The 27,139-nt window shown below is 47.7% G+C and overlaps 1 protein-coding gene across 1 annotated transcript; it reads left to right on the top strand.

Annotated features, from left to right (window-relative positions):
• Nucleotides 1-22,421, top strand: LOC149334176 (uncharacterized). Its single transcript, XM_089557879.1, has 4 exons — nt 1-2,040; nt 12,316-12,457; nt 19,107-19,247; nt 22,303-22,421. The coding sequence occupies exons 1-4, from the start codon at nt 1-3 to the stop codon at nt 22,419-22,421; spliced, it is 2,442 nt and encodes an 813-aa protein (XP_089414005.1).
• The last annotated feature ends 4,718 nt before the right edge of the window (nt 22,422-27,139 follow it).

Here is a 27,139-nt window from a genome sequence, read left to right as displayed (position 1 = left end):
ATGTTCGAAGGTCAGAAATCGATCGACCTAACCTACCTGGATGGAGTGTTTCAATCGGATGAGCTGGACGCACTCTCCTCCAGACTCTTCGAAGTCCTCAGGAATGCAGGCCTCGCTCCAGACGATGCGGTTCCCGGCGGCCGCCGTTCCCAGGAAGAAGTCGACGACGCGTGCAACGCCTTACTCGACCCCATCGGCCTGGAACTACGCGAACTCGAACCACGCCGCTATGGCCTCGTTTACAGGCGCCAAGCGTTTGACGTCTTCAACAAAGTACACTTGAGCCCTGAGAGTGATGCGAGCCTGGACGCCGTCCTCCTCGCTTCGTGGCTCTTGCTCAACGGCCGAGTGAACTCGCTCGACCTGGGCTCCATGGAAATGGCTACGCAACCGCTTTCCGCCGTGATCAAGGCCACCCTTCCCCTCTGCACGGGAACACTACACATTCTGAAATTCGGGTGGTTCCCATCTTCACAAGTTCATGCCGAAAACGTCCTTTACGGCGCTGCCTCTCTGGAAGGGCTCGAGTCACTTCACTTGATGTACCTCTCACTGACAGCCGCAGCTGCGTTCTCGCTTGGCCGGTTGCTTCTTGGAAGTGCCAAATCTTTGAAAGTGCTTGCCGTAGCTTCCGACAAGATCGAAGGAGCGCAGGAAATTGTACCGTACATTTGTCAGTGCCTAAATTTGACGTCACTGCACTTGCGCTACCTTCCTTTCGACGAGGAAGGCCTCAAACTCTTCCAGGACTTCCTTATAACGACCGAAAGTCTGCAAATCTTGATGTTTGACACCGATGGCCATCGGGAATCTAGGCTGATCCTGCATGCACTGCGCAGTAACCGCAGCTTGAAGAAGGCTGAATTATCCTTCAAGCACGAAGATGCAGAAGACGTGGCGAGTGTACTTAGTGATAACACGACTCTAGAGTCTCTGAGCCTGAAGCGTCTATCTCTGACGTCACCGCAGAGTATCGCGTGTGTCTTTGCAGCGCTGAAAGAAAACGAGACGCTGAAGCGCTTTGGGGTAGGACTTGTCGATCTTCTCAGCGGTGACCGTGACGAAGGAGAAACCGGTTCCCCCATTGTGGCGGTCGTTCAGGAGAACAGGACGTTAGAGAGCTTGCACATCGAATGGTGTAAGATGACCAACAAGACTATGAAAGCGCTAGCGCAAGCACTGGGTGTCAATCCTGTGCTGAGGATCCTTCGAATCGGTACCAATAAACTGCAAGAAGAAGACAGCAGCTTCCGCGAAGCCGTCAGGGCCAGTTGCGACAGGATCGAGACCGCATGGAACAGCGCTGGCTTGGAAGAGCTGGCACTTGCCCTTCCACATAGCCGCGTGGAAAGGTTATGTCTCTCACGGCAGATGGGAACCGAAGGTCTTCCTCTTTTGCAAGTGCTTAGAGCACTTCCTGAGAACCAAACTATCACACGTCTGCATATACAACACATCGACTCTTTTGGCGATGCCGAAATAGCCGCCCTCGCCGACTACCTGCGAAGCACCGCTGTACTGAAGTGGATCAGCATGGTGTATCAGATCTTACGCCCGCCCTACGGAATACCGCTGATCGACGCACTATCTGAGAACACCAGTGTGTGCCGGGTGGACTTTGGCCGTTTCGACATGGATCGCGAAGCTTGCGAGCACTTCGGCGCCATGCTGGCAAACAATCGCACCCTGCAGTGGGTGACGCAGGAAGAGCGTTACGCGGGGCCGAAGGAGCTGGAGTTGATTGCGCTAGGCATGGAAAGCAATTACACGCTCCTAGGCCTGACGCTTGGCACCAAGCCACCGTGTCCTGCTTGGTCTAGGATTGGACGTGCGCTAGCTGCCAATGGTCGCCGACTCAACAGGGCCGTCGATTTTGTCCTGGAAACAATGATCGAGGGCGAGAATAGTCGTTGCGAGGAAGCCTTTCGCCTCCTCTCTCGGTTGGAGTCTCTTCGGAAGCAGCTTGCGAAAGAGACATCATCGTCAGAAGCTCGGGTGCAGGAGCTCCTAGAGGCCGCCAGAAAGCGTCTTCCAGAATCGGTGGGTGCGTGAAGAAGGTGTACAAAAAATTTCCGTCTTGCAGCTTCTACCGATCCTATGTCTTCCAGCTGGTCCCGCTTATGTACGGAACATTTTTCATGTAACATGGAAAATAGTGACAATACACCATTTATATTTTCTGCGTATTTAGAGGGCTTGAATCAAGTCCATCTTTTTGTCCGCACTGTCCATTCTTCGTTGGCCACCACGGTGGCTCAATTTTTACGACGCTCGGCTGCTGACCCGAAAGTCGGGGTTTCGATCCCGGTTGCGGCTGTCGCATTTCGATGGAGGCGAAATTCTAGAGGCCAGTGTACTGTGCGATGTCAGTAAAGAACCCCAGGTGGTCGAAATTTCAGGAGCCCTTCGGCGTTCCTCATAACCTGAGTCGCTTTGGGACGTTAAACCACCATAAACCAAACAATCCTTCCTTGCAATAGTCGTGGGCTGCGACCGGCAACTTATGGCGGCGAAGAAGATTTGCTCTCTGTGATGACAGATCGTGGGCACTAAAAATCATTTCGGCCGCTATCTCGCTTTCCATCGTTACTACGCACGCGCGAGAGAGAAGCATAAGCTTCTGTTTTTGCTGCGTGTAACTGATTAAGAAGAGAGAGCTTTGTCAGATTTCTGAAGCAGTGAGAAACCCAGTGCCTAAACTCTTTGTCCCCGAAATTTTTATTAGCGGCCCAAGTTGGATTTGTAACCATCCCCTCGCCTATCACCCGTGGTTAGTCCTTAAGGAAAAGTGGTGAGATCTTAACTGGTTTTGAGTTGTTCAACTTATTCAAGTTTCCTGTAAATAATTCGAAGGGATGTATGCCCCTAATTTACATAACAGCTTTAAACAATGTAATTCCTGAGGGTTCCTTTCATTCCAAAGACCAGCTATCGCTGGTGAACCGGGAAAGGGCAGCGGCAAAAGCCAATGGGCTCCAGGAACGAGGGCCCACTCAACCATTGCATGCTTTAAACGTTTCTCTCTCTCTCTCTCTCTCTCCCGTGAGTTTCAGCGGGACAGAATACTACTTAAAAACAAGCTTTGCTTCGGGAGATATTTTGTAAGCGCTATAACGTGCAGTGTGAGTTCGTTTTTCTTCTGTAATCCACGAGTATGAGCTTCATTTTTACGGCGTTCAAGCTGTCAGCTTATTTTTGTAACCTCCGGACACGTAGCGATGATGCAGACTGTGATAGTCCCCTTGTTAAAGCCCGCAAAAGTGGTCAATTCTGTGGCCGAGTCAATATCCTCCTGACTTAAATAAATGCACACGTCGCATCCTACCCTTTTCTTTCTCTTCACTGGCTAATATTCTCGCATGATTGCACAAACACCAGTCATTTTCGTGCGACCACACCCAATGAGGAGGAAGAAGAAGAGTCCAACGGTGAGTGCTTATACCTGTCTGCTTATGCCGCACTTATCAATGGCATAAACTAACACGATCTAAGTTGCATACCTTTGGCTTTAACCCTACATGTGAATGTAGTCCCGAGCGGTTCTTGAGTCGAAACAGGGCCTGCTGTGATATCAATTTTAGAAGCTCCGGTCTCCGTTTCAGCTGTGCATGTACTGCTTTCTAGCTTCACGTCCTTAGGCATTGCATACAGGCTGTAATGTAGGCTATAATTAATATACAGCCTATAATTAGCAAAGTCCTCATCGCATTTCCTCTAAGTTTTAAACAAATTTCTCTGGTGCCAAGCAGCTGCTCTTTCCGGTCGGAGGCAGCAAACTGTGAACGGTTCGGCTCTGTTAAACAGACTCCTATTACACCTTAACAAGGTGGAAGCATACGGTCGACATTCAGGCAATTCTTTATGGCAACAGCTGCATGTGTACCACGTAGGGAAAGGTAATTTCACGTGGTAACTATGATGACGTCCTTCTTTCACTGTTCAGCGGTTTCCTTTCTACGCGGCTGATTAAGCTCAGAGGTTAGAGCTCTCGGCTGCTGAGCCGGAAGAACCGGGTCCAGTACCGGCCACCCGTGTGCTGTGCGATGTCAGCGTGCGTAAAAGAATCCCAGGTGGTCGAAATAATCCGGAGCCCTCCACTAAGGCGTCCCTCAGAGCCTAAGTCACTTCGGAACGTCAAACCCCGCATACTGCTTACGATAAAACGGCCCTCCTGCATGTGGAGGTTTTCAATGGATAAGTGAGGAGAGCATAGAAAGGGAACAGCTAAAGAGTAAGGAAAGCGCGATCTGTTCTCTGAAAGAACGTGGTTTGTGGGAAAGGGGTTGATGACAATGCGCGTGTGTTCAGTCAAATGTATCGCATTCCAGATTCGGGTTCGTTTTGCAGCGCCATACATCCACTTTTTCTGGTGAGCGCTACCGTTAAGAAGCCGACGCGACCGTTAATAAGAATCCGGTAAATGGCGACAAGGTCCACCTGGGTTCCCCCCCGCCAAGAGTCGTAAGCGTTTCCTTTCGTGATTATTAGCCTCGAATAACTTCAGAAATCATGCACCTCTATAACGGATACCTGACAGAGACAGGCGAGCACTTCACTGATCTGCAAGATGTGATAAGATGCTCTGTGTCGTTCAAATAATAGGGCCATTTTTTTACCTACACTGGCTACACTGGTGTAGCAAGTGTATAATGAAATCATAATACCCTGGCTACACTAGTGTAGCCAGTGTAGGTAAAAAAAAATGGTCCCAGTGTTGGTCGCAGCCGGGTGGACAATGTGCCGTCCACAGATTTATTAAACTTACTATAGAACGATAGCAGCGGCCTCACTCGCGCGTCCACCCTGGCCACAGTACTGCTAATCATGATGGCAGCCATTTTGGTAACGCCTCACGATAGCGTGCCGTTACTTTGCGGTCCTAATACATGGCTTGCTCATCTTAAATCAATAATCGTTTCATATCACGCGGTCATGCACGCTGCATCATCATAACTGCAAAGCTTTTTAGAATCAAAGTGCTCATACGAAATGAGATGCCCTGATTAAACAAATTTCACCATCTCTTTAAAAAAGTGTGATGTTGACTTAGCGTTTCTCTCCATGCTCGCACTCTTGGCATAACACGATGGCGACAGCACTGTGGTTTGGGCGAGTTGGCTCCGATCCATTGTGTCGAAAAACTGCGGCACATATAAGACGAGCACTCACCGAAGGAATAAACTAAGCAGAACAGGTGCCCCACTTCTTTTGTCTATTGATACACAGCATAATAGCATCGTAAGGACGCTGTACAAAGACGTGCAAGAATTTGAGTTACATAAATGCCCTTCTTCTTCGCATGATCAGCAAAAACATCTCATGTCCAACTCAGCCCGTAAGGGGCCGACGACACCGCACTGGTATGGGAGTAAGGGTACGCTGCAGATGTTTTCTGCTCTGCTGCAGAATTAGGCGCGGCTTTGCTATGCATTAGATTGGACGAAGGGCTATGTGTTTATTTGACAGGTGACGACAACGGGTATATTTTAAGGCGGAAGCCTTTAATGTCTCATCGCTGTAAGCAGCAGTTGTCGACAGAAATGTCACGCTTTTCAATTGGTCGAAACGGTCGTGACGATACAGTGCGCGAATTTCAAACGGGGCCATTGTACTTTGGCTAGTAACAGTGCAACCAATTGAAGGGATCGTATATTGATGCTCCAAGTAAGTGGGACTGACCTTAGTTAATTGATTAATTACCCAATTAGCCTAAATAACTTTTCTAGTCAGGCCATATAAATAAAATCAAATAGCAAATTGGTCGAGCCCGGGAATCGAACCCCGGTCTTCGGCGTGCGAGACGAGCATGCTATCCACTCCGCCATTCCAGCTGGATGGTTTGGAATGAACAAAGGCGCGTCTACTGAATACGGTGTCTTCGCTCACTCTCATTCTTCTCCCTTCCCTTCCGGCAAGGCTTAGGTGTCCACCGAGATATGAGAGACAGATACATTTCCTTTCCTCAAAAACCAATTTACCGACGAGCGAGCCGTAGAACCGAATGGGCGATAGCGTTCTATGGACTCCCTGGCGGCGTTGCAAGACGCTGTCGCGTTCAACTCTTAGAGGCGAAGCTTGACATCTTAACCAGACATCAGTCACCACACTTTAGGTCAAAAAAGTACCTCCTGAATTTTGAGCAAGAGGGATGAGCGTGATGTTGAACAAAAATGGTGAGAGAACTGCACCTTGTGGCGTACCACGGCTGCCTAGTGCTCATCCCTCTTGCTCAAATCTTGTCTAAAATTCCCCACCTCTATCACTCCATCTATGCGGATGATATCACCGTCTGGACGAGCGCAGGAAACTGCGGTGAAATAGAGGAAACATTACAAAATGCAACAACGCGTCCAGAATACGACTGCGATCATTCGTAGAATTAATAATAAACACCGAGGCATGAGGGAGGCAGACACGCGACGTCTCGTTCAAGCCTTCTGTATCAGCAAACTCATTTATACTCTCCCCTATCTGTATCTCACTCGGACAGAGCAGGAGCAGATAGATAGAATGATCAGGGGTATATATAAGGCTGCCCTTCACCTCCCGAATTCAACCCCCACGAGCAAATTCCTCAAACTAGGCGTGCATAACACCCTGGCAGAACTAATTGAAGCCCACCTCACGGGGCAATACTATCGCCTATCTCGAACACCTGCCGGACAGAATCATCTGAAAAGACTCAAAATCACCCTCGACGACCAAATTTCGGATCAGCATAACATTTCTCTAGACCTTGCAAAAAATCTTTATATTCTACCTCTGCCTAGAAACACTCATCCTGAGCATGACAAAGATCGTCGCACAGCTCGGGCAACAGCCCTACATAAGCACTACGCTAGGGATGATCGAGCAGTCACATACGTAGATGCTGCAGAATATTCTACCACCTCAGACTATGCAATCACGGTACTTAACTGCAATCATAATCCTTGCTCATCCCTTACTCTCAATCGCGTTCAACATCCCGTCGAGGCTGAAGAAGCAGCTATAGCCCTGGCCATTACTCAAACAAATGCCAAATACATATTCTCGGATTCTAAATCAGCCATACGAAATTTCGCCAAACAACGGGTTCACACGCCAGCACATCGCATTCTGAACAGTGTTGTACCACCCAGTCGGCTCATCACACTCATCTGGGTTCCTGCGCATTGCGGACACCCGGGGAATACGGCTGCACACAATCACGCCCGAGGACTCGTCAACCGGGCGGTGGACGGCCTCCCCTCCTTCCGCAGTGCTAGGGAACGCATGATGACGTACCATGAAGTCACGCTTCACTACCGGGGTTCCCGACTAGTTTACTCCCCTCCCCATAAATCGCTAAATAAGGCCGAGCAAGTCGTTTGGCGACGGATTCAGACAGACACTTTTCCGAACCCTTACCTGTATTCCCTCATGCACCCAGGGGACTACCATCCGTCCTGCAAATTATGCCAACACCCTAAGGCGGATGTTCATCACATACTTAGGGCTTGCCCTAATACTCCAACTCCCCCTTTTCTGAGACTCGACGACCAGGAGAGATGGGAGGCCGTGCTGCACAGCTCACAGCCGGAGGTTCAGCTCCGGATGGTGACCTGGGCCACAGAGGTCGCCAGGGCCCATGGGCTCCTGGCCACCTAGCGCGACCGCGAGGGCCCACCTGTTCCTGCAACCCCCTTATCCTTATCCCCACCCTCACTGGCTTCCTTTTAAGGGTTGCTTAATAAAAGTTTTTTCCTCCTCCTCCTCCTGAATTTTGACGGGTGTCCACCGAGATATGTGAGACAGTTACTGCGTAATTCCCTTTCCTAAAATACAATTTTCATTTTCTTCATTACGGGGCCTCTTTGTCTTCTTTCACTCCCACTTCCTTCCTTCCTCTACGGTGCGGTTAAGGTGTCCACCGAGATGACAAAGAATTACTGCCCCATTTCCTTTCCTCAAAAAGCGTTGCGTTCAAAGGTCAAGGCATCGCGCCGAACGGGTGGTGGCTTTCCGTGGACTGCCTGGCAGCGCTACCACACGCTGTCGCGTTCCACTCCTAAAGGCGAAGCTTAAGCGTCATTAATTAGCAGTTAATTAGGATTCAGGCAGTAATCTGTAATTAACCATTAATTAGTGATTTGTCATCACTTAGAAGTTATTACTCAATTATATGTGACGCCACCAGTGCCACAGAAGCAACGAAAGTGGTACGGAGAACGCTTCCGCCTCTACGCACTTTAGACAGTCGAAGTGCCCCCTGAATTTTCTCGATCTTCGTAGCGCGGCCACAAATTAACAAAAACTGCTGGTTGCTCAAAAACCTTCTCAAGTATTCTCTGCGGAGCAGATGAAAATGATAGTCAGTATTGGGATGCGGTGTCCTTCGTTAACAGTGCGTCCTTTCGAGTGGTGTTCTAGGCATTGTTGGGACTGAAAACTCCACTGGTACTGCGGTGCAGAATAGGTTGTGATGACAGCACCTGATAGACAAATGCGAGTGGGTTGAAAATTCAGGGGGCACTTTGACTGTCTAAAGTGGGTAGAGGCGGAAGCGTTTTCCGCAACACCTTCGCTGTTTCTGTGGCACTAGTGGCGTCACATATAATTGAGTACTAATTACTAAGTGATGACAAATCACTAATTAATGGTTAATTACTGACTAATGCCTGAATACTAATTAACTGCTAATTAATGATGCTTAAGCTTCGCCTTTAGGAGTGGAACGCGACAGCGCGTTGTAGCGCTGCCAGGGAGTCCACGGAACGCCACCACCCGTTCGGCGCGATGCCTTGCCCTTTGAACGCAACGCTTTTTGAGGAAAGGAAATGGCGCAGTAATTCTCTGTCACCTCGGTGGACACCTGAACCGCACCGTAGAGGAAGGGAGGAAGTGGGAGTGAAAGAAGATAGATAAAGAGGAGCCGTAATGAAGAAAATGAAAATTGTATTTGAGGAAAGGAAATTACGCAGTAACTGTCTCACAAAATTCAGGGGGGCACTTTTATGACCTAAAGTGTGGTCACTGATGTGTGGTTAAGATGTTAAGCTTCGCCCCTAAGAGTGGAACGCGACAGCGTCTTGCAACGCTGCCAAGGAGTCCATAGAACGCCATCGCCCATTCGGTTCTACGCCTCGCTCGTCGGTAAATTGGTTTTTGAGGAAAGGAAATGTATCTGTCTCTCATTTGTCGGTGGACACCTAAACCTCGCCGGAAGGGAATGGAGGAGGATGAGAGTGAGTGAAGACACCGTATTCACAGACGCGCCTTTGTTCATTCCAAACCATCGAACTGGCATGACGGAGTGGATAGCGTGCTCGTCTCTCACGCCGAAGACCGGGGTTCGATTCCTGAGCTCGACCAATTTCTTAATCGGTTTTATTTATTTATATGGCCTGACTAGTAAAGCTAATTAGGCTAATTAAGTAATTAAGCAATTAACTAAGCTCAGTCCCACTTGGAGCATCACTATACGATCCCTTCAATTGGTTGCATGGTTACTAGCCAAAGTATAATTGGCCCCGTTTGAAATTCGCGCACTGTGACGTCACGACCGTTTCCACCAACTGAAAAGCGTGACATTTTCTGTCGACAACTGCTGCTTACAACGATGAGACATTAAAGGCTTCCGCCTTAAAAGTGCAATGATCTATGTGCTTTAACAGCTGACGAGGCGAAAAAACCTGCGCTGATTTTGTTCTGGCTCGTTTCTATTCTTCATTAGATTTTTCGCTTTTTTTAATTGTCAACCATAGACTTGCGTTATATGTTTTTTTTATCGCAATCATTCATTAAAACGGGTTGTCGCATCGCCTTATCCGATACAAAAGATACTGGGTCATACAACAGTTTGTCTCGTACTACATCGCACCATCTTGTTCGGTTTACTGAGGATGTGCAACGTAAAATTACGAGGTTCCTCTACATCCACTCACGTAACTAATCACGTTGAACGGTGCCGTCAAGTTGGTTTCCTCACTAGTTTTGCACCAACAACACGCATGTAAACTTTCCATTTTTTTAACTGGAGCCCATAGACTTAAGACAAGCCATTTTTTTATATCTATCCCCTTTAAACAATGCCAGAAATAAATATGCCAATAATTTATATCAACACAATTGTGACTGATTCTTTCAGGTGTCCTTTTTTTCCAGTAATGGTTCGGGAGTAAACCCCGTCTGTTAGTTTGTTTGGTTAACCATTTTTTTTTTCGAGCATTTCTTTCCAAGTTGTCAGACCGTTCTTGACGCTGTTATTGACAATAAGCGCTTGTGCAATGAATGCTTATTAATCGTTCCAGTCGAGAAACTAAGATTGGTTGCGCTTCTTTCCTTTATACCTGTCAATTGTTCCGTTTTTATAATAAAAAAGGAGGCCGAATAGCCAAGGACGAACACAAGACAACAGGACTGCCGCTGGACTACCAACCTTTCACTGAAAGCAGGGAGCAGCTTTTATAAGCAGCCACAATGTCGCGTGGGTTGTGCCGTGGTGTTGTCTTGTGTTCATCCTTGTCTATTAGCGCTGCTTCTTTGTATTGTGCATTCAGACCAACAAGGCCGAACAGGATTCTAGTTCTGTTTTCATTGTCTGATGGATAATTGCGATTCCTCATGTGTAGCTGTTTCCTCTGTGCTGTATTCTGTTCCGGCCGGGATGTAGCTTCGGCTGAAGTCAGCAATACTGTATGAAACAAACAACGGCCATTTCCTGGGGCTAAGCAACAGTTCATAGAAGCTGAACGGGCGTCACTCTCGCCAAATTTTTCCACCTCTTTTGCTTTGTTTCAGCAGAAAACGAATCGAGGACGACATCGGTGCGTCCAAGGTTAGTCCCGTTTTTCTATGCTCTCATTCCTTTAACTGTTATGGAATATTAACCCATACAAGCAGATATAGGTATCGTGAGCATTGATTTGCTACTGAGCTTTTATAGCGGTCTGTTAAACGAGATGGGTAGTATCTCCTTCCATGAAACCCGAACGACAAGTACTTGAATTCCTATCTTTTTGGCGGTGTCTGTATATGATACGTATTTATTGTCCGTAGTGAATAGAGGGCAGGAAGATGATTTCTTGACACTCACAAAGTGAACAAAGTAGGTGAAAGCCTCAGGGTGCCAGCCAACGTTTCGACAAGAGGACTTACTTCTCTTCGTCAGGGCAAATCGTTCATCACTGGCGGCGTTTAAAGGGGGTTTAAATATGAATATCCTATTTAAACCCTTTTTAAAACCCGCCAGTGATGAACGCTTTGCGCTGACGAAGAGAAGTAAGTCCTCTTGTCGAAACACTGGCGAGAACCCTGAGTATTTACCTTCCCTTGATCACTTTGCGAGTATGTATTATGCGTGTGAGTATGTGGGAACAAACTGGGAGAGATCTGCAAGCGAGTCAACCAAGGAAAAAGGAAGAAAGCATGTGAAACAAAAGCGCCGGAAATGTTAAGTGTTGCTGTGGTGTTGTTTACGAGATACCTTCTCATGTGGCCGATTCTTATCGGAGAGACAGGCCGCTTTATCAATGACCGTCTACGCAAGCATGCGAAAGATACAGAAAACCTATCACGAAAAAATAACATGGTCATGCATTGTACGGACTTCAAATACTGTGAACAATCATTGCGAAATATAAAGACCAGACCTCACGACTGATCTGCGACACAGACAATAATAGACAAGTGCCTTAGCCAGACGTCGGATGTGCCGATTCCACAAGAGCTTGCTTGTCTTAGTGAGTGGCACCATTTGATAGTAGCGAAGTGTGAACTTTCCCCGATATGTTTGCGTTTTCCTTTTCATGTTTCCTTTATATGGCTGTCTTTCATGTCGAAATAAATCACTTGGTTTCTAGTCAGCGCTTGCGTCTGTGTTCGTTTCCTATGTCCTGTCTGTTAGCGCTGTTCAATCGGTTTCCGTCAACCGTATATGCATAATGAGTACTTCTCTAATTTAAATTCACACATCGCGGTGAGCCCTCATACCACTCTTTTCGCAGTGGTGCAGCGCTTAAGCGACGCCCAGCTTAATAGGCAGGTGGCTGCTTCAGACACAGGTTGCTCTTCCCGAGCAAACCACTGAACCTCTCGCGGCCAATCATTGACTGCCACCTGCCACAGTGGGCAGGTTGTGATAACGCAATAAGGTCACGTGACCTAGGTTGCAGGTGGGCCATCTTGCTAACCGCTGAAAACGCAGCCGACGACGCCGTTTTTTTTTTCCTGCTGAACGTGAGCCTTAACGCTATGGCGTTAATATCAGCTCTTCTTCGGTGTTCGTTCACGGCACCGCACGCAGTGCGCGCACAGTGCACGCTATAGAGTGGATGCGTGCCTCACCCCACGTAGGGTACGCGCCTCCTGGTGTGTGTGCTGAGCCTCAGCGCAGTGCTCGGCGTCTCGTGTGCCCTGCTCCTGGCAACCTCCTCGCAGGACGCCGGCGTAGACTGTGGCGAGCAGCCGGACTGGGGCGCGCACGTCGAGCCATCCAGTGAGTGCAGACGGCGGACCCGCTTCTCCCTTCTTCTGTATTAAGGCGAAAGCCTTTAGTGCCTCATCGTTGTCGACAGAAGGTTGTCAGCAGAGGTGTCACGCTTTTCGGTTGGTCGAAATGGTTATGACGTCAGAGCACGCGGAATCGATATAATGAGGTCACCCACGGTTGCCTGACGCCCCCTTTGGAGCAGACGACAACTCATAAAAAATAATTGTCGTCCGCTCCGACAGGTGGCGTAAGGCGTCCGTGGGTGATCGCATTACATACCTCAATACTGCAAGCACGAACAGTGTGTCAGGAAAGGCATTCGCCTTGCAGCACTTTAGGGAGCCAAAGTGCCCCCTGAATTTTTTTTTTTGTACCAGCTTAGAGCGAGCTGCGCAGGAAGCGTGAGGATTTATTATTTGTTTGTTTTTTTTCTTGTTTATTTATACTGCCAGCCCAAAAAAGGGCCTTTGCAGAAGTGGATAAAAAAGAAACGACACAAGATTTTGCGACATGTCGAGCAAGAAAGGACAAAACAATGCGATGGCAGTATCTATAAAAAGTGACATGAGGCGAACAGAGACAAAATGCACTCATATCAAGCTCGTCAGAAACAGAGAGAGAGAAAACATTTCATTAGCTTGGATTAATTCGCAGGAGCCGGTGGTCGGGGCCCCTATAGTCCAGGGCGCCGCTGGCGACACATGACTTGCTGACTAGCTGAATGATCCACGCTTGCTGATACAGGTTGTCTCTGGTCAGGACCTCCTCCCACTGTTCGTGTGTCGGGTTTGCCACTATTAACTTTCTGCCCGGTTTGTCGTATTATTCCCAAGAAAAATACATGTTAAAAGGCATTCATATCAGTGAAGATCAGAGCCTCTAAGCCAGCAGCAGAATCACTGCCCGAGGAAGATAAGACAACTGGATCTGGCAGCTCATTTCATTTTTTAATCCCCTTGGAAAAAAACTGTACTGGAAGGTATCATTCTGCAAGCTGTATGTAAACACTGTGCCTGTGTCTAGGGCGTTGGCCTGTTGCAGTTGCACAGAAATCAGATATGTTATTCTGGCCGACATGTGAATAATTAGAAATAAATATTTTAATCCGTCGAACTCGGTTCTTGGTTCTAAAGCGGGAGGGTTTGCACGCGAGCATAGTTCGATAGGAGAGTGCACGCTCTGGTATTTATTAAATATGAATCGAGAAGCGACTCGCTAAACCCTGTCCAATTTATGATGGTTAGTGTATGGGTCCCATGCTACCTCAGCATATTCAATATTAGCCTTTTTAGTATCTTCTACGCCAGGTTTCACTTAAGCAGTTGCGCTATGCAGTCTTTGCCTGATGCACCGCATAACTTTATTTGCCCTTCTACATACTTCCTTGATATGAGTGTTTCACCTCAAGTGGACCGATGTTGTACGAGGTCTGTTAGAAAAGTATCCGACCTTTGGCCGAAGAAAAAAAACTGGCATAACTGGAGCGTTAGAAACCTAATAACCTTCAAAGTAGTCTCCTTGGGGCCCCATATACATCTCCCAGCGGTGCTGCCAATGTTGGAAGTATTCCGAAAAAGCCCTTTTTGGAATGGAATTTAGCTCTGCTGTCGTTGCAGCCATAATGTCATTTCTTTTCTGAAATCGCGCTCCTTTCAATGACCTCTTGATTTTAGGAAACAGCCAGAAGTCGTAGGGGGACATATCAGGAGAGTAAGGAGCCTGTTGAACTACAGGAGTCTGGTTTTTCGCCAAAAAAGTCTGAATCAAATGCGAGGAATGTGCAGGAGCAATGCCGCGAGGGAGGCGCCTATTTCTTCTTGACCTCAATTCCGGTCTCTTGCGCCGCACAGCACCGCGTAGGCGATAGGACATCCCTGTAGTACTGTTTAGTCATTCTTTGACCCTGTGGGGTGCGTACTCGTGGTGTGCCACACAGAGGGAGTCAAAAAAGCAGTCAGCATCACCTTGACATTGCTGCGCACTTGGCGGGCCTTCTTTGGTCTTGGTGACGTGGAATGCGTCCTCTGTGACGACTGGGATTTGGTTTCCGGGTCGTACCCGTACACCCCAGACTCGTCACTAGTGATTACGGCGTCGGTGAAGTCAGGGTAACTGTTTGTGGAATCCAGCATCTCCTGTGAGACTTCAACACGAAGCTGCTTTTTCTCCACCGTCAGCAGCTTCGGCACGAATTTCGCCGCAACTCTCTCCATGGCCAAATCTTCGGTGATAATGGAATGTGCAGAAAAATTGCTGATGTCCACCTCTTCCGCAATTTCTCGGATAGTCACACAACAGTCCCGCATCACCACAACGTTCACTTCGGCAATTACCTGGTCATTTCGGCATGTTGATGGCCGACCGGAGCGTGGCTCTCTCTCCACGGATGTGCGGCCGTCTTTAAACCAGTTGCACCACTGCTTAATCTGTGTGCTGCTCATAGCATCATCACCGAAAGCCGTCTGAACATTTCGAATAATTTCCACTTGGCTATCACCAAGTTTCTGGCAAAATTTGAGGTAGTAGCGCTGCTCCTCTCGCTCCGCCATTTTCCTTGCAACAAAAAACCGACGAGAGCACTGCGCACTCCCTCACTCAAACGCTGCTTCCCAGCGACTGACGCTATCGGCAGGCGGGAAAAAATTCGTGCATGCGCACGAGGGTTCAAGGTCGGCCGCTGTAAACGCGCTTGTTTATATCCATCAGGTGTTCGCAAAAAAAAAAATAAAGTCGGATACTTTTCTAACAGACCTCGTATTTTTACCTCAAGGACGCCTTCTTCTTTGTTATAGCCATTCAAACTGATCTCAGTGTGTTCAGTGACATTTGCCGCTCATTGCACCATTTTAGAATGTTTTGTAAATTGCTAACTGTTAAGGTCTAACCGGTCACTCAAAGATTAGATCCTATTATGTATGAAGCAGTTGTCTACAAACAGCGCTAGAGGCACGGTCACATGAGAAAGTAAATCATTAGTATAGGTAACAAATAAAAGAGGCTCCAAAACACTGCCTTGGGGTACTCCAGACAAAACCGGTTTGAACCTGGATTTAATTTTTTTTTATTTCGACATACTGCTCACGAGAGTGAAGGTAGGATGTAATTCACGTAGTAATATTTGAATTCCTAAATACTTCATTCATTTATAGCAAGAATTGAGAATGCGATACTTTATAAGACGCTTTGATGAAGTCTAAAAGAATTGGGTCAATCGGTCGTCGGCTAGTTATTGTTTGTTAATGATCTTTAACTTTCTGAACAAGCTGAGTTATTGTAGACAACTTCTTACCAGTTGTTGTTATATTGGTTGGTATAATGTTGCTTTGAGCAGTTCAGTTTCCGTTTTCTCAGCATCGTCGCAGGTTCAAACCCTTTGGCACTGCGTTTGGTGGGCCTCTCGGTATCTACGTTTTGCTGATTTCACAGGGCCAAGTAGCGGGAAACTAATGCGTAAAGAAGCGTATTCTGTTCACCAGAATACGGCCATCGTCAAAGCCTTCTGTCTGGTGTGTGAATTCTCCCGCGTACTCGTGAGCTGTGCGCCGAAGCCAACCTAAACACTTGCTCGCGGCAATATTGCTCGTTCGCGCCCTTCCACCAGCCAGTATGGCCTTCAGCCACAAGAAATCGTAGCTAACCTTTTCCTCTACGGCAGTATTCCTCCAAGGTCCATATTCTTTGCTTTGAAGCCCATGCGGACTACGGAAGACGCGCGCGCGTTGTCAAGGCTGACGTATGCATTCGGTTGGTATGACGTTTAACATTTGGTCACGTGGTGGCCGCTCGGTGCGCATTTGGGAGGGCTTCCGCAACGCATATCGACGGCGCAGTGAAGCCGACTTTCCTGTCTGTCCTTGTTATACACAGTGACAGACAAGCCCGCTGGCATGCGGCAGTTTCAGTTAAGGAGCGTACCACTACAACGAAGCAGCGGCTATAACACAGAAGTCGTGGGTCACCTTACGACCCGCCGCGGTGACTCAGTTATGGTTCTCGGCTGCTGACCCGAAAGACTCTGGTTCGATCCCGGCCAGAGCGGTAGAATTTCGATGGAGGTGAGATTCTAGAGGCCCGTGTGCTGTCCGATGTCAGTGCACGTTAAAGAACCCCAGGTGGTCGAAATTTTCGTAGCGGCGTCCCTCATAGCCTGAGTCGCTTTAGGACACTAAATTCCCATAAACCATATGTCATCTTACCGTGTAAAATGTGGCTAACTCTTCATTTTCATATCTGCGCATTCTTCAATTAAGCAATAAGTTTCTAATTTGATGCTCTTGATCAACTGCTAGCGTTTTGGCCATCTAATTTCGTGTTAATTTGTGTGGTACTCCTCTCCCTTTGGGCAGTGCGCCACCCGGGGCCTCTAAGGGTAAATAAAAAATTATGTTTACGGTAACAGAGAATTTCAATTCGGTATGTATTTTTCATGGTATGTGAGGAAATAGAAAAGGCAGTCTTCCTTGTGTCTGCCACCATCTCCGTCCGTTGGATGGATGCGATGCCGTGCATATGAAGGTCTCGTATGCACAGACACCTCGTTTGCAGTTTTCATATTTGCTTGAATTTTGGCCCAAATATAATAGTCCCTGCGTCTGGGGGTGTTGATTGTTTTTTATTGTTTGTTTGTTTTAAGGCGAGTAGCTTGATTTGGTGATTTCATCCATTGTATACGGCATCACTGACACTGCTGTAATGAAGCCGTAACTTCTTGACAGTCGTTGTGTTTAAGGAATTGCTTGAACTTTTCTGCCACAAAACTAATTCCGTGCTCTACAGCAACCTTCAACTTTAAAACGCAAATTGTTTTCATGTAGAAGGCGTGTGCATCAGGTGTCTGATTTTTCAGTGCCACAAAATTTTTGTGTGCTGACAGTGAATGGCCTTCCCTGAATATAGCATTGCCATGTGTCCGCACAGTCGTCGATGGCGAGGCCTTCCAGTTCATTTACTGCGCAGAACATTTCGTCTTTCAGTGATTTTTCGACGGGATTTGCGACAGAGAGTACGTTGCAATCATTTTAAGGTTGTTTTTCTCTCATTACAGCTGCAGCAAGATGCGTACGTCTTGATAGCGTAGATTACGTTGGAGAGATAAAATGAGGGAGTTCTATTTTTATCTCTAGAACACTAAATCAATAAACACAACTAATCTTTGGCGGGTCGTTTCAATACGTCAGCAGCTAAACATTTTTTACTTCGAGGTTGACAAACTAAAGTTTGGTATATTTGATGTGATACACATAGGTTCGCTATATCCGAGCTTAGCACGCAAAGTTCGTTAGATTCGATGTCCAGACATGAAAATTCGTTATATCCGAGGTGGTATACTAGGCTCGATATATCCGAGGTCACCACACGAAAGGTCCTGGGCGGCACACTGCCCCCTCAGTATGCCCTCGCTGTGGCTTACTGCTGCCTGCCACGGTAGGCAGATGGCATTCTGCCCGCCGGATTGTGGGCAACATGTTTCCTTCTGTCTACTGACAGACGGCGCTCGTCATTTCCGCTTGCGCAGATGTTCTAATGCTGACGCATTTAAAATGTCCCTTCCTCCGGCAAAACTTAAGGAGCAGTGAGGTGCTGCTTGTAGTACTTGCTAGAGGGCTCAATGTTAAAATGTAAGGCTTTAGGTACTTCCAGCGCAAAACGAAGCGATAACGAGGGACAGCACAAGAGACACACGAGCTCTCCTGTCCGTAGCATGTTCCTTCCCTATGTACGTGATTGTTCTCCGCCGTAACAGAGAGAGACAACTTTATTAAGACGCAGCATTAAGCGTCGAGAATATCCGGCGCAGGGTCACCAAATCCAACTTGTGTGCTGGGGGGTGCGAGGCAGCCAACGCCCGCCAATTTGAGGAAAAGGAGCATAGGCAACCTCTCCCCTCCCCCCACGCACCCCACAATACACAGCCGCCGCGGTGGCTCAGCGGTTATGGTGCTCGGCTGCTGACCCAAAGGACGCAAGTTCGATCCCGGCCGCGGCGGCTAGAATTTCTTTGGAGGAGAAATTCTAGAGGCCCGTGTACAGTACGATGTCAGTGCACGTTAAAGAACCCCAGGTGGTCAAAATTCCCGGAGCCCTCCACTACGGCGTCTCTCATAGCCTTTGTCGCTTTGGGACGTTAAACCCCATAAACCAACCAACCCACAATACACTCCTCACCCGTTGCCCGTTCTTTCCTCTAACCCCTCCAACTCTTCCCTGCATGCCCGAATTGCCTAGAAGCCTATGCTAATCTGCAACATTCCCTTTTACCTTACGAGGCCGCCGCGATGGCTCAGTGATTATGGCGCTCGGCGGCTGACCCGAAAGACGCGGGTTCGATCCCGGCCGCGGCGGTCGAATTTCGATGGAGGCGAAATTCTAGAGGCCCGTGTACTGTGCGATGTCAGTGCACGTTAAAGAACCCCAGTTGGTCGAAATTTCCGGAGCCCTTCACTATGGCGTCTCTCATAGCCTGAGTCGCTTTGTGACATTAAACCCTATAAACCAACCAAATTTCTAACCAACCCTTTTACCTTGTACCCGTTGCAATTGCTTTGGAAACTAAATTTTCAAGCCTTAGAAGTTATCTAATCTCTTACTTGAACCATCACTTTGGCAGCTAATGTTGGTGTGTACTCCTAGTGTGTTTCGCTTGTCTTGTGCACAGAGCGCATGGACCTGTGTACGGGCAAACCCTGTCAGAAGACGCGGTGTGGCCGCGTCGCGGTGAACAACGACAGCTGCCAGGGAGTGGTGCGACCGTACGCCGACAGTTGCCGCTGCTGCGAGGCCTGCGTCCTGCAGCTCGGTAAGCCGACCTCTGAGTGAGCCCTGAGCTACTCTGCGGATGTCGCAGAATGCCACCAGAAAGAACGCGGTAGCACATGTGGAACGAGCTGGGTATTAAGGCGAAAGCCTGTAATGCCTCATCATTGTAGACAGAAGGTTGTCGACAGAACGTTGTCAGCAGAGGTGTCACGCTTTTCGGTTGGTCGAAATGGTTATGACGTCGGTGAGCGCGGATTCGCAGTATTGAGGTCACCCACGGATGCCTGACGCCCCCTTTTGGAGCAGACAACAACTATCGTTCGCTCCGACAGGGGACGTAAGGCGTCCCTGGGTGACCACACTACATACCTCATTATTGCGAACATAGCCATGGATACAACCGAACTCGTCGAAGCAGAGAGAGAGTCGTGCTAAAGAAGCAGTCAAAGTCGGCAGTCAGAGTGTGTAGTCAAAAAAGCACTAGTACAGCACAAACAGTCTCGCAGTCAATGCCAAACAGTGCGCCAGGAAAGGCTTTCGCCTTGCAGCACTTTAGAGAGCCGAAGTGCACCCTGAATTTTTTTTTTAAGTCGCGAAGATTTTTTTTCACCGGCATCCATTCAAAACCGAAGGTATCAGAATGAGCACTATTTTCGCGTAGACGAAGACAAAATGGCAAACAGTAGAATGACATGAAAATAACCGCTAAAATTATAAATGTTGCAGTTTTGAGGGGCAGCAGTCTCAGTTCGAGAATAGCTTACCAGCGTTCCCAAGGGGAAAAGTATACCTGTAATGGTTGTATCCCTCTAGTGCTCACGTATGCGACAGAATCTCGTAAACTAAATAAAAGGCTTGTAATTACACTGACTACCACTTAGTGAGATTTAGAAAGTAGAATGATGGGAGAAACGTTACGAGGAAGACAGAGAGAGAGAGAGAGAAGTGTAGGATTGAGAACAAGCTTCAGGCTCTTTCAGCCTAAACCAAGGGGATGAAAAAGGGCTTTGAAAGGGAATGACATTGCGTAGAGAGAGTAATCGATGGACTGGTCAGCCGTCAGGATTGGGCACTAGGGGGTGCAAAAGGTAGGCCGGGGGAAAAAATCAGCCGGGTAGGCGAGGAGATCAGGAACGCATGGGATGGTCCGGGCACTACCTGCACAGGACAGGATTATTGGAGACTGTTGGGAGAGGCCTTTGTCCGGCGCTGCATATACCGGGGCGGCGAGTTATGCGTAATGCTTCCGCCGGTTACGTGGTCGGCGCCCTGAGGTGAACAGCGCCACCCAGTACTATTGTGACGCCCTGGTTACCAGTCCAAATGATGTGGTTTGGCTTAGTTTATGGGGTTTAACGTCCCAAAGCGACTCGGGCAATGAGGGTCGCCATAGTGAAGGGCTCCGGAAATTTCGACAACCTGGGGTTCTTTAGCATGCACTGAGATGGCACAGTACACGGGCCACTAGAATTCCGCCTCCATCGAAATTCGACCGCCGCGGCCAGGATCGAAGCCGCGTCTTTTGGGTTAGCAGCCGAGCGCCATACCCACTGAGCCACCGCGGAGGACAGTCCATATCATGTGAATGGTTTTAATGCCTTTTATGCGTTATTATTCGAATCCATATCATGTGATGGCTCGAATAATAACGCATAACAGGCGTTAAAAAATATTCCCTCCGACTGGCATGTCAGTTTACCTCCACATTGCAGTGATGTATTAACAACTCACGCAACAAACAACTTATTGCGGGAGTGTGGCTTAGAGAAAATAGACACGCATATTGCTGCGCGACAAGGGGTACTTATGTATTTTTAACTAACCTACCACACAGGTGCCACTGCGACTAAACAGGTGCGAGTAACTGTACTCAGTTACTGATGATCGACAGCAGTTTTAATTGCACTTCGCATACATCCTTATCTAAAATCACAGCCCGCACACCGCTTTATTCTCATGTTTTAAGGAGTGCAAGAGCACCGCTCAGATTTATCGTGACAAATTAAAGGTGCGCCTAAGTAAGTCCCCTTAAGCGCGGAAATGTGAAAGCATTTCGATTTCCGTTGTCTCTTGTTTCTTAGTAATGCAATGCTCACTGATGGTAATTATTTAAGGAAACAATTGATTAGTTTATTAAATTGAATAATCAGTTATCGCTTATTTATATATCAAGGAATCATTAAGTCTTAGTCGTTATTAATTTGTTTATAATTATTTTTTGTTATTTCTTAATAAAATCAGTTCATTTTTATGTTAATTAGTTCAGTTCTGGAGGAATGACTAGCTATTCGCTAAATTAATTGTCTTGCTATTTAATTCATTATTTTACAGTAGTAATTCGGTCATGTACACTTTCAATCCAATCATTATTAATCAATACAAACCATAATTACAATATCACTGCATGAAACTTAGTACAGCAGAACATTGGGCCATTGGTGTAGCGACATATTCAAGAAAACTTTGCGGCTCGAGAATGGCGGCTCGAACCTGTCCTTGCATAGCCTTAAATGCAAACACTACATCGACAGGAATAATAAGAAGAAACAGCAGTCCCGCCCTCTCCTCCGTTCTACGGTTGTTATCGGGAGAGCTTACGATAGGCTGGCCCGGGAAATTGTGAAGGCCCTCGAGACTTCTACTACGGAAGGCTGCGTGAGTAAGGCATCGGTAGCCCTTCTCAAAAAAGAACTTGATTTTCTTCGCGACCGATAACCCACTTTCTTGTTCCTGCTGTCTGGGCATTTCCACTGACTTCCGGTATGAATTGTCTTGTGCCTATCACTGATGCTATATTTGCTGTACACATGCGCTCCCACACGTTGTCACTGGATATTGTGCGTTTGCGCCCTTTCTGCTTCTTAACGCGATGCATCGTTTCCCAGAATACACTTGCAAGTTTGCGCTCGAGTGTGTGTACGTGTTTCTCCCTCCGTCTTGTGTTAATCTGCGCATAGTTTTCTTGAATATTCCTGGATTATCGACAGTTGATGAGGACAAGCTCAGTCCACACTTCCTGTCCACGCCACTCATGAGGCAAGATATGCTTTCGCATTAACACTCCTTCACAGTCGACCTTCCGCCCTCTGTTCCAGAAAAGGACGCCGACTGCTCCAACAGGCCCTCCGACTTGCACGACGTGCGAGAGTGCGGACCCGGGCTCTACTGCAACCAGATGCTCTGCCGCTGCATGCAGTACACGGAGACGCCGTGAAGGACCGAATACTCGCCCTCCAGCTTCAATTGCCGCCACTCTTCCCGTTACTTAGAACTCTCCCACTGAGAACCCGTTAACGTGCTTTGTTTTTAAATATTCTTACATACAAAATAAGGTAACTATGACTGTTAGTCAAGTGAAATAAATAAATCAAGGCCTCCGTTTCATATTCCTGCACTGCCCGCAATTGCGCAGGGGCCAGGCCTTGCCAAGCCGGAGGGCCGTAAATCCTATCGTTGCGTGTAATTCAGCAACTTCTGTTTAGTGGTAATCGGGCGACGAAGAAAGACGAGAGTACAAATGTTCGCTTACCTAGCGAAGCACCCTAAAGGATCACTAAGAACAACTCCATATAATTTTTGCCCCCCAGTAAATGCACCTTCTGTGGCTATCTTGGTTACGCTGATGTTTTCCCGCTTGCAAAAGCTCCTTTCTTCCAGAGAACAAAAAACTAAAAACGGAGCTTTTTTTCACCACCACCCCGTTCAAACATGTGGGGTTGTAATGAACTGAAGAATAATCAGTATTATTTATTTATTTCAAAATACTGCAGGCCAGTATTTTGCCCCTAGCAGGAGCGGCAAACATGAAATCGTACAAGCAAGATGAAAATGAGGTCACCCGCAAAACTGACAAACAGAGGCAATAGAATGGCATAAAATTCAGTCGCTCAAGTGGCGGTAAAGGACAAATTAGAAGTTGGAAGTGATCTATACACCAAGGTAGTAAAAACGTCACCAATACAGCATGAAATAAAACTGTAAACACACGAAATCAATGGATCATACCATCAACCAAATAGATATTGCTGCAGTGCCTGGTCAAGGTTTGAGGAGGCAACTAAGCTTTCTGGAAGCCAATTCCAGTCAGAAATTGTCCGAGGATAAAAACTGTGCATTAAAGATTTTGTTCTTGCAAAAACTGGCTGCTGAGAGTGGCTGCGGTAATCACGTGTTCGTCAAGTGCTGATTTGTTTTACACATGGCGGAGGACTGAGGTTAAGTTGGTTTTTCAAGATTTTGTATAGGAACAGCAGACGAGTCATCTTCCTTATAGTTTCTAGGGGTTGAATGTTGTTGGCAATCGGAATCTGTTTTTTATATTTACCAAAGATGAACTTCGCAGCTTTTCTCTGTATTTGCTCAAGGCGATCAATATCTTTTTTGGTGCGAGGGACTGGAGCTCCTCCACGACTGGCAGTCAAGCCGTCACCCCGCTGTCGCGAGTGCAATAGCGCGTAAAACCATGGCGGGCCCTACTCTTGGGAACAAAGCAAAACAACAACGTAGTGACAGAAGCGCCATTTATGGCTACTCTAGAGCGACAAGAACATCTGGCTGACCAGCGAAGTTACGGCAAATGTTCGCTAGGACCAAAGCCGGGCGACGCCGATGCTCTGACGCCGGACGCTGCCAGCTGTTTCGATTCGTTCCCGCGAAACTATACCCCTCTGGAGAAGAGCGCAGCCGGGCGCGATCGCCCCCGCGCTTCGCAGTACACGATACCGAGACCATAGCTATCTAGCCGCTGTGCCGGCGTGGCGTTCGCACCGTATAGGTCGCTTTCTACGCCGGCGCCTTGAGTTAGCGTAGCTATGCAAACTAACGGCGGCTACTTAGAAATGATGTGCGGGAAAGCTCAACTCCACGGGACGGTCGCCTGGCCAGTTCCCGCTCTGTCGTTACGTCATGACTAAGATTGTCTCTATGGTCACCGTTTGTAGGTGAATGGCGGCCCAAAAGATCCGCGCGGAAATAACCAGGGGGGTGGAACTTCCTATACTCCAAGGGGCCACGAATTCAGTTACGTTTCTAGCGATTGGTGTACGAGTTTACCTCCGCGGCAACGGACTACCGAAACATGCGGGAGGGGGGTTTTCGCATGGTATCTGCTTCACGTGCGTACTAGTCCAAAAATGGATGGGGTTTAACTAAGTTATGCCTATTGAGACGAACGAAAGACGTGCTTCCATCGCTCCGTAGAGTCGAGCCCCCCAACGGCTCCGACTGAAGCGAACGCGTGGTCACGTCAAGTAGGCGATGAAAACTTATATTTCGTGGAATAGAGTTTGGGAGCCACAGAGTGGCCCCGCTACATGGTCGACGTCCCTAGTCCGGGACACCGCATGACGAGGCCCTGTCTCTCGCTCGTTTCACCAGAGCCCTTTGGGACTCAAGCGAGGAGCAGTTGAGGAGGGCAGTCTCCCACGCCTCTCGGGAAGTGGTTGGGTAAGGGGGCAGGCGGGAATTTTGAGTACATGCCCACATCACGTGGAAGATATCACAGGTCTCCCATCCGTATTAGGATCGTAATGTTTGATGATTGCAGGGCAGAGTAGAGTAGCTGTCTGCAGGCGTCTTAAAGTTTGCTCCTCCGTCTTACTCAGCTCCTTTGCAGGGGCCTGGAAAAGGCGGAGGTTGTCATTATGTGTTATGATTTCCCTGAACCGCAGCAGCGGCTGGTTGGTCTCCGAGCCAGAAGAGCTGGGATGAGAAGCCCGGTGAGTAAGCGCTCGGGCAGCCGCTTCAGCGGCCTCATTACCTCGTAAGCCCTGGTGGCTAGGAGCCCAAATGATTCTTTTCGGTGTTGGATCAGTGGCAGTCCGTCTTAGAGTACAAGCGGCTAAGGGGGAGATCTCCCCTGCCAAGTAATGATCACATGTTTTTCGGGAGTCCGTGATTCTCGAATTGGCGTGGGTGGAAGCAAGTGCTATCGCTACTTCCTCGGCTCGCATTTCCGTGTAAAACCCCGTGGGCGATGGCCCTGGTACGTCGACATAGTATACACCGGGTCAGGAGCCGTGTTGTCTTTCAAGAGCCCGAGCCTGCGCTTATCGTCTGTTTTCGTGCATGTCGGTGTCCATGTTACGGGGGAGCGGGGAGACCCAGAGCATATAGCGCCACAGTTCAGGAATACGCTCCGCCTTCTCTGGAGTGCAATCGTGTTGTATGTGTAAGCTGTCTAGCATGGCAGCGCCCGGGGGCCGTCTGCATGAGCCGCGTGTATTGGTTCACGAGGTGGGCCTCCCGCAACTGTGGTAGGAGTTTAGTGCACCCAATGCCTTGAGTTGGGGATTGGAGGCAGCCGCAGGGAGATGCAGGGCTCGGTTAGTTGCCTTGCGGATGATGGCATCTATTCGCGCGTCGTCTTGATTAGTAGTACGAAAGGGCTTTCAACCCGACATTTTGCTTTCCGACAGCGACGGAGTCATAATTAAACAGTCTGAATGTGCTCAGGTTTTCAACGACGCCGTCTCATTAGTATTCACCAAAGAAGACATTAGCTCTTTCCCTGACTTAGATATAATCCATGATGTTTGCATGCCTGAAATAGTTATTAATGAAACGGGTATTTTAGCTTTATTAAACCATCTTAAAATAATTAATAGTTCGGATCACCTCGACTTCAACAATAAGTTGCTAAAGAATACATCCCAAAGCATTGGCGCTGTGTTGTCCTGTTTGTTTTCGCAATCATTATCACACTGATTAATTCCTAATGACTGGCGGATAGCCAAAGTAATACCTATATTGAAATCAGGTGAGCGTTCCTCTCCATTAAACCATAGGCCCATTTCGTTAACCAGCACCGTTTGGAAACTCCTTGAACATATCAATCACAGCCAAGCAATCAGCTATCTCGAAGTTCATAACATTATTTTCAATTATCACCACGGTTTCCGCAAGAGATTTTCTTGTGATACTCAACTAGCTGGCTTTGTTAATGACTTACAATTATCACTTGACACGGGCTTTCAGGTCGACGCAGTGTTCCTGGATTACTCAAAACCTTTCGATCGGGTTCCTCATCCAAGACTTCTACTGAAACTAGCACAGCTTAATATACACCCCAACGTGCTCGCTTGGATTAAGGACTTTCTATCATCTAGAACTCAGTTCACCTCAGCTAATAATTCTAACTCTTCCTCTGCTAATGTGACTTCTGGGGTACCACAAGGAAGCGTGCTAGGACCTTTGCTTTTTTTAATCTATATTAATGATTTACCTGCCTGTATAACATCTATAGTTCGCCTTTTCGCTGATGACTGCGTAATTTACCGTAGTATTACAGTGACCGCTAATCCCTACAATCTGACCTGAACGCAGTAAGCTCTTGGTGCTCATCATGGTTAATGACATTAAACGTTTTCTAAAACTTAACTTATATCTTTCGAACCACTTATTTATTTATTTATTTATTTATTTGTTTATTTATTTTGTAGGATGGGGGTTTGTTAAAGGCACTGGGACCTCAGGAGCAGGGCGGCAACAGTCCGAGGTCGGCGAAGGCGAGAACACAGCACGCGCAGCGATGGCAGCGCCGCCGCTAAGCAGAACGGTCGTCTTCGTCTTCACAATTTATTTATTTATTTATTTATTGTACCCTCAGGGCCCGAAGGCATTACAGAGGGGAGTGGGAATACATAAAAAATTCAGCCTAAACAGCAACAACAAGGAGAGAAAACCAAAATTAACCAAAAATACATGACAAAGTGAAAACACAGGAAGGCAATGAGATTAGAATGCAGTGGGGATATATTAAAACAGAGTGTAGACAGTGAAAGGCAATTTTTATACAGTAATAAACGACACATACTCAGGAAGAAACATTAAGGACTTTACGAAATGCATTGTTATCAGAAATACCTGCGATGTCGTGGGGAAGGTGATTCCAGCTGACACAAGTTCGGGGTATGAATGAGTCATGAAAACATT

This window comes from Amblyomma mixtum, chromosome 8 (genome assembly GCF_055824585.1).
Source record: "Amblyomma mixtum isolate Tamu chromosome 8, ASM5582458v1, whole genome shotgun sequence".
In the NCBI taxonomy this organism is placed as follows: Eukaryota; Metazoa; Arthropoda; class Arachnida; order Ixodida; family Ixodidae; genus Amblyomma; species Amblyomma mixtum.
The sequence above is the reverse complement of the archived record's forward strand: the minus strand, read 5'-3'. Positions and strand labels throughout refer to the sequence as shown.

What these genes read in the sequence shown, in the direction of transcription:
- LOC149334176 (XM_089557879.1), top strand. Translation starts at nt 1, where the DNA reads ATGTTCGAAGGTCAGAAATCGATCGACCTAACCTACCTGGATGGAGTG. An exon ending in GAAAGCGTCTTCCAGAATCG is followed by an intron (nt 2,041 to 12,315) that starts GTGGGTGCGTGA and finishes CACCCCACGTAG; the next exon opens with GGTACGCGCCTCCTGGTGTG. An exon ending in CGCGCACGTCGAGCCATCCA is followed by an intron (nt 12,458 to 19,106) that starts GTGAGTGCAGAC and finishes TCTTGTGCACAG; the next exon opens with AGCGCATGGACCTGTGTACG.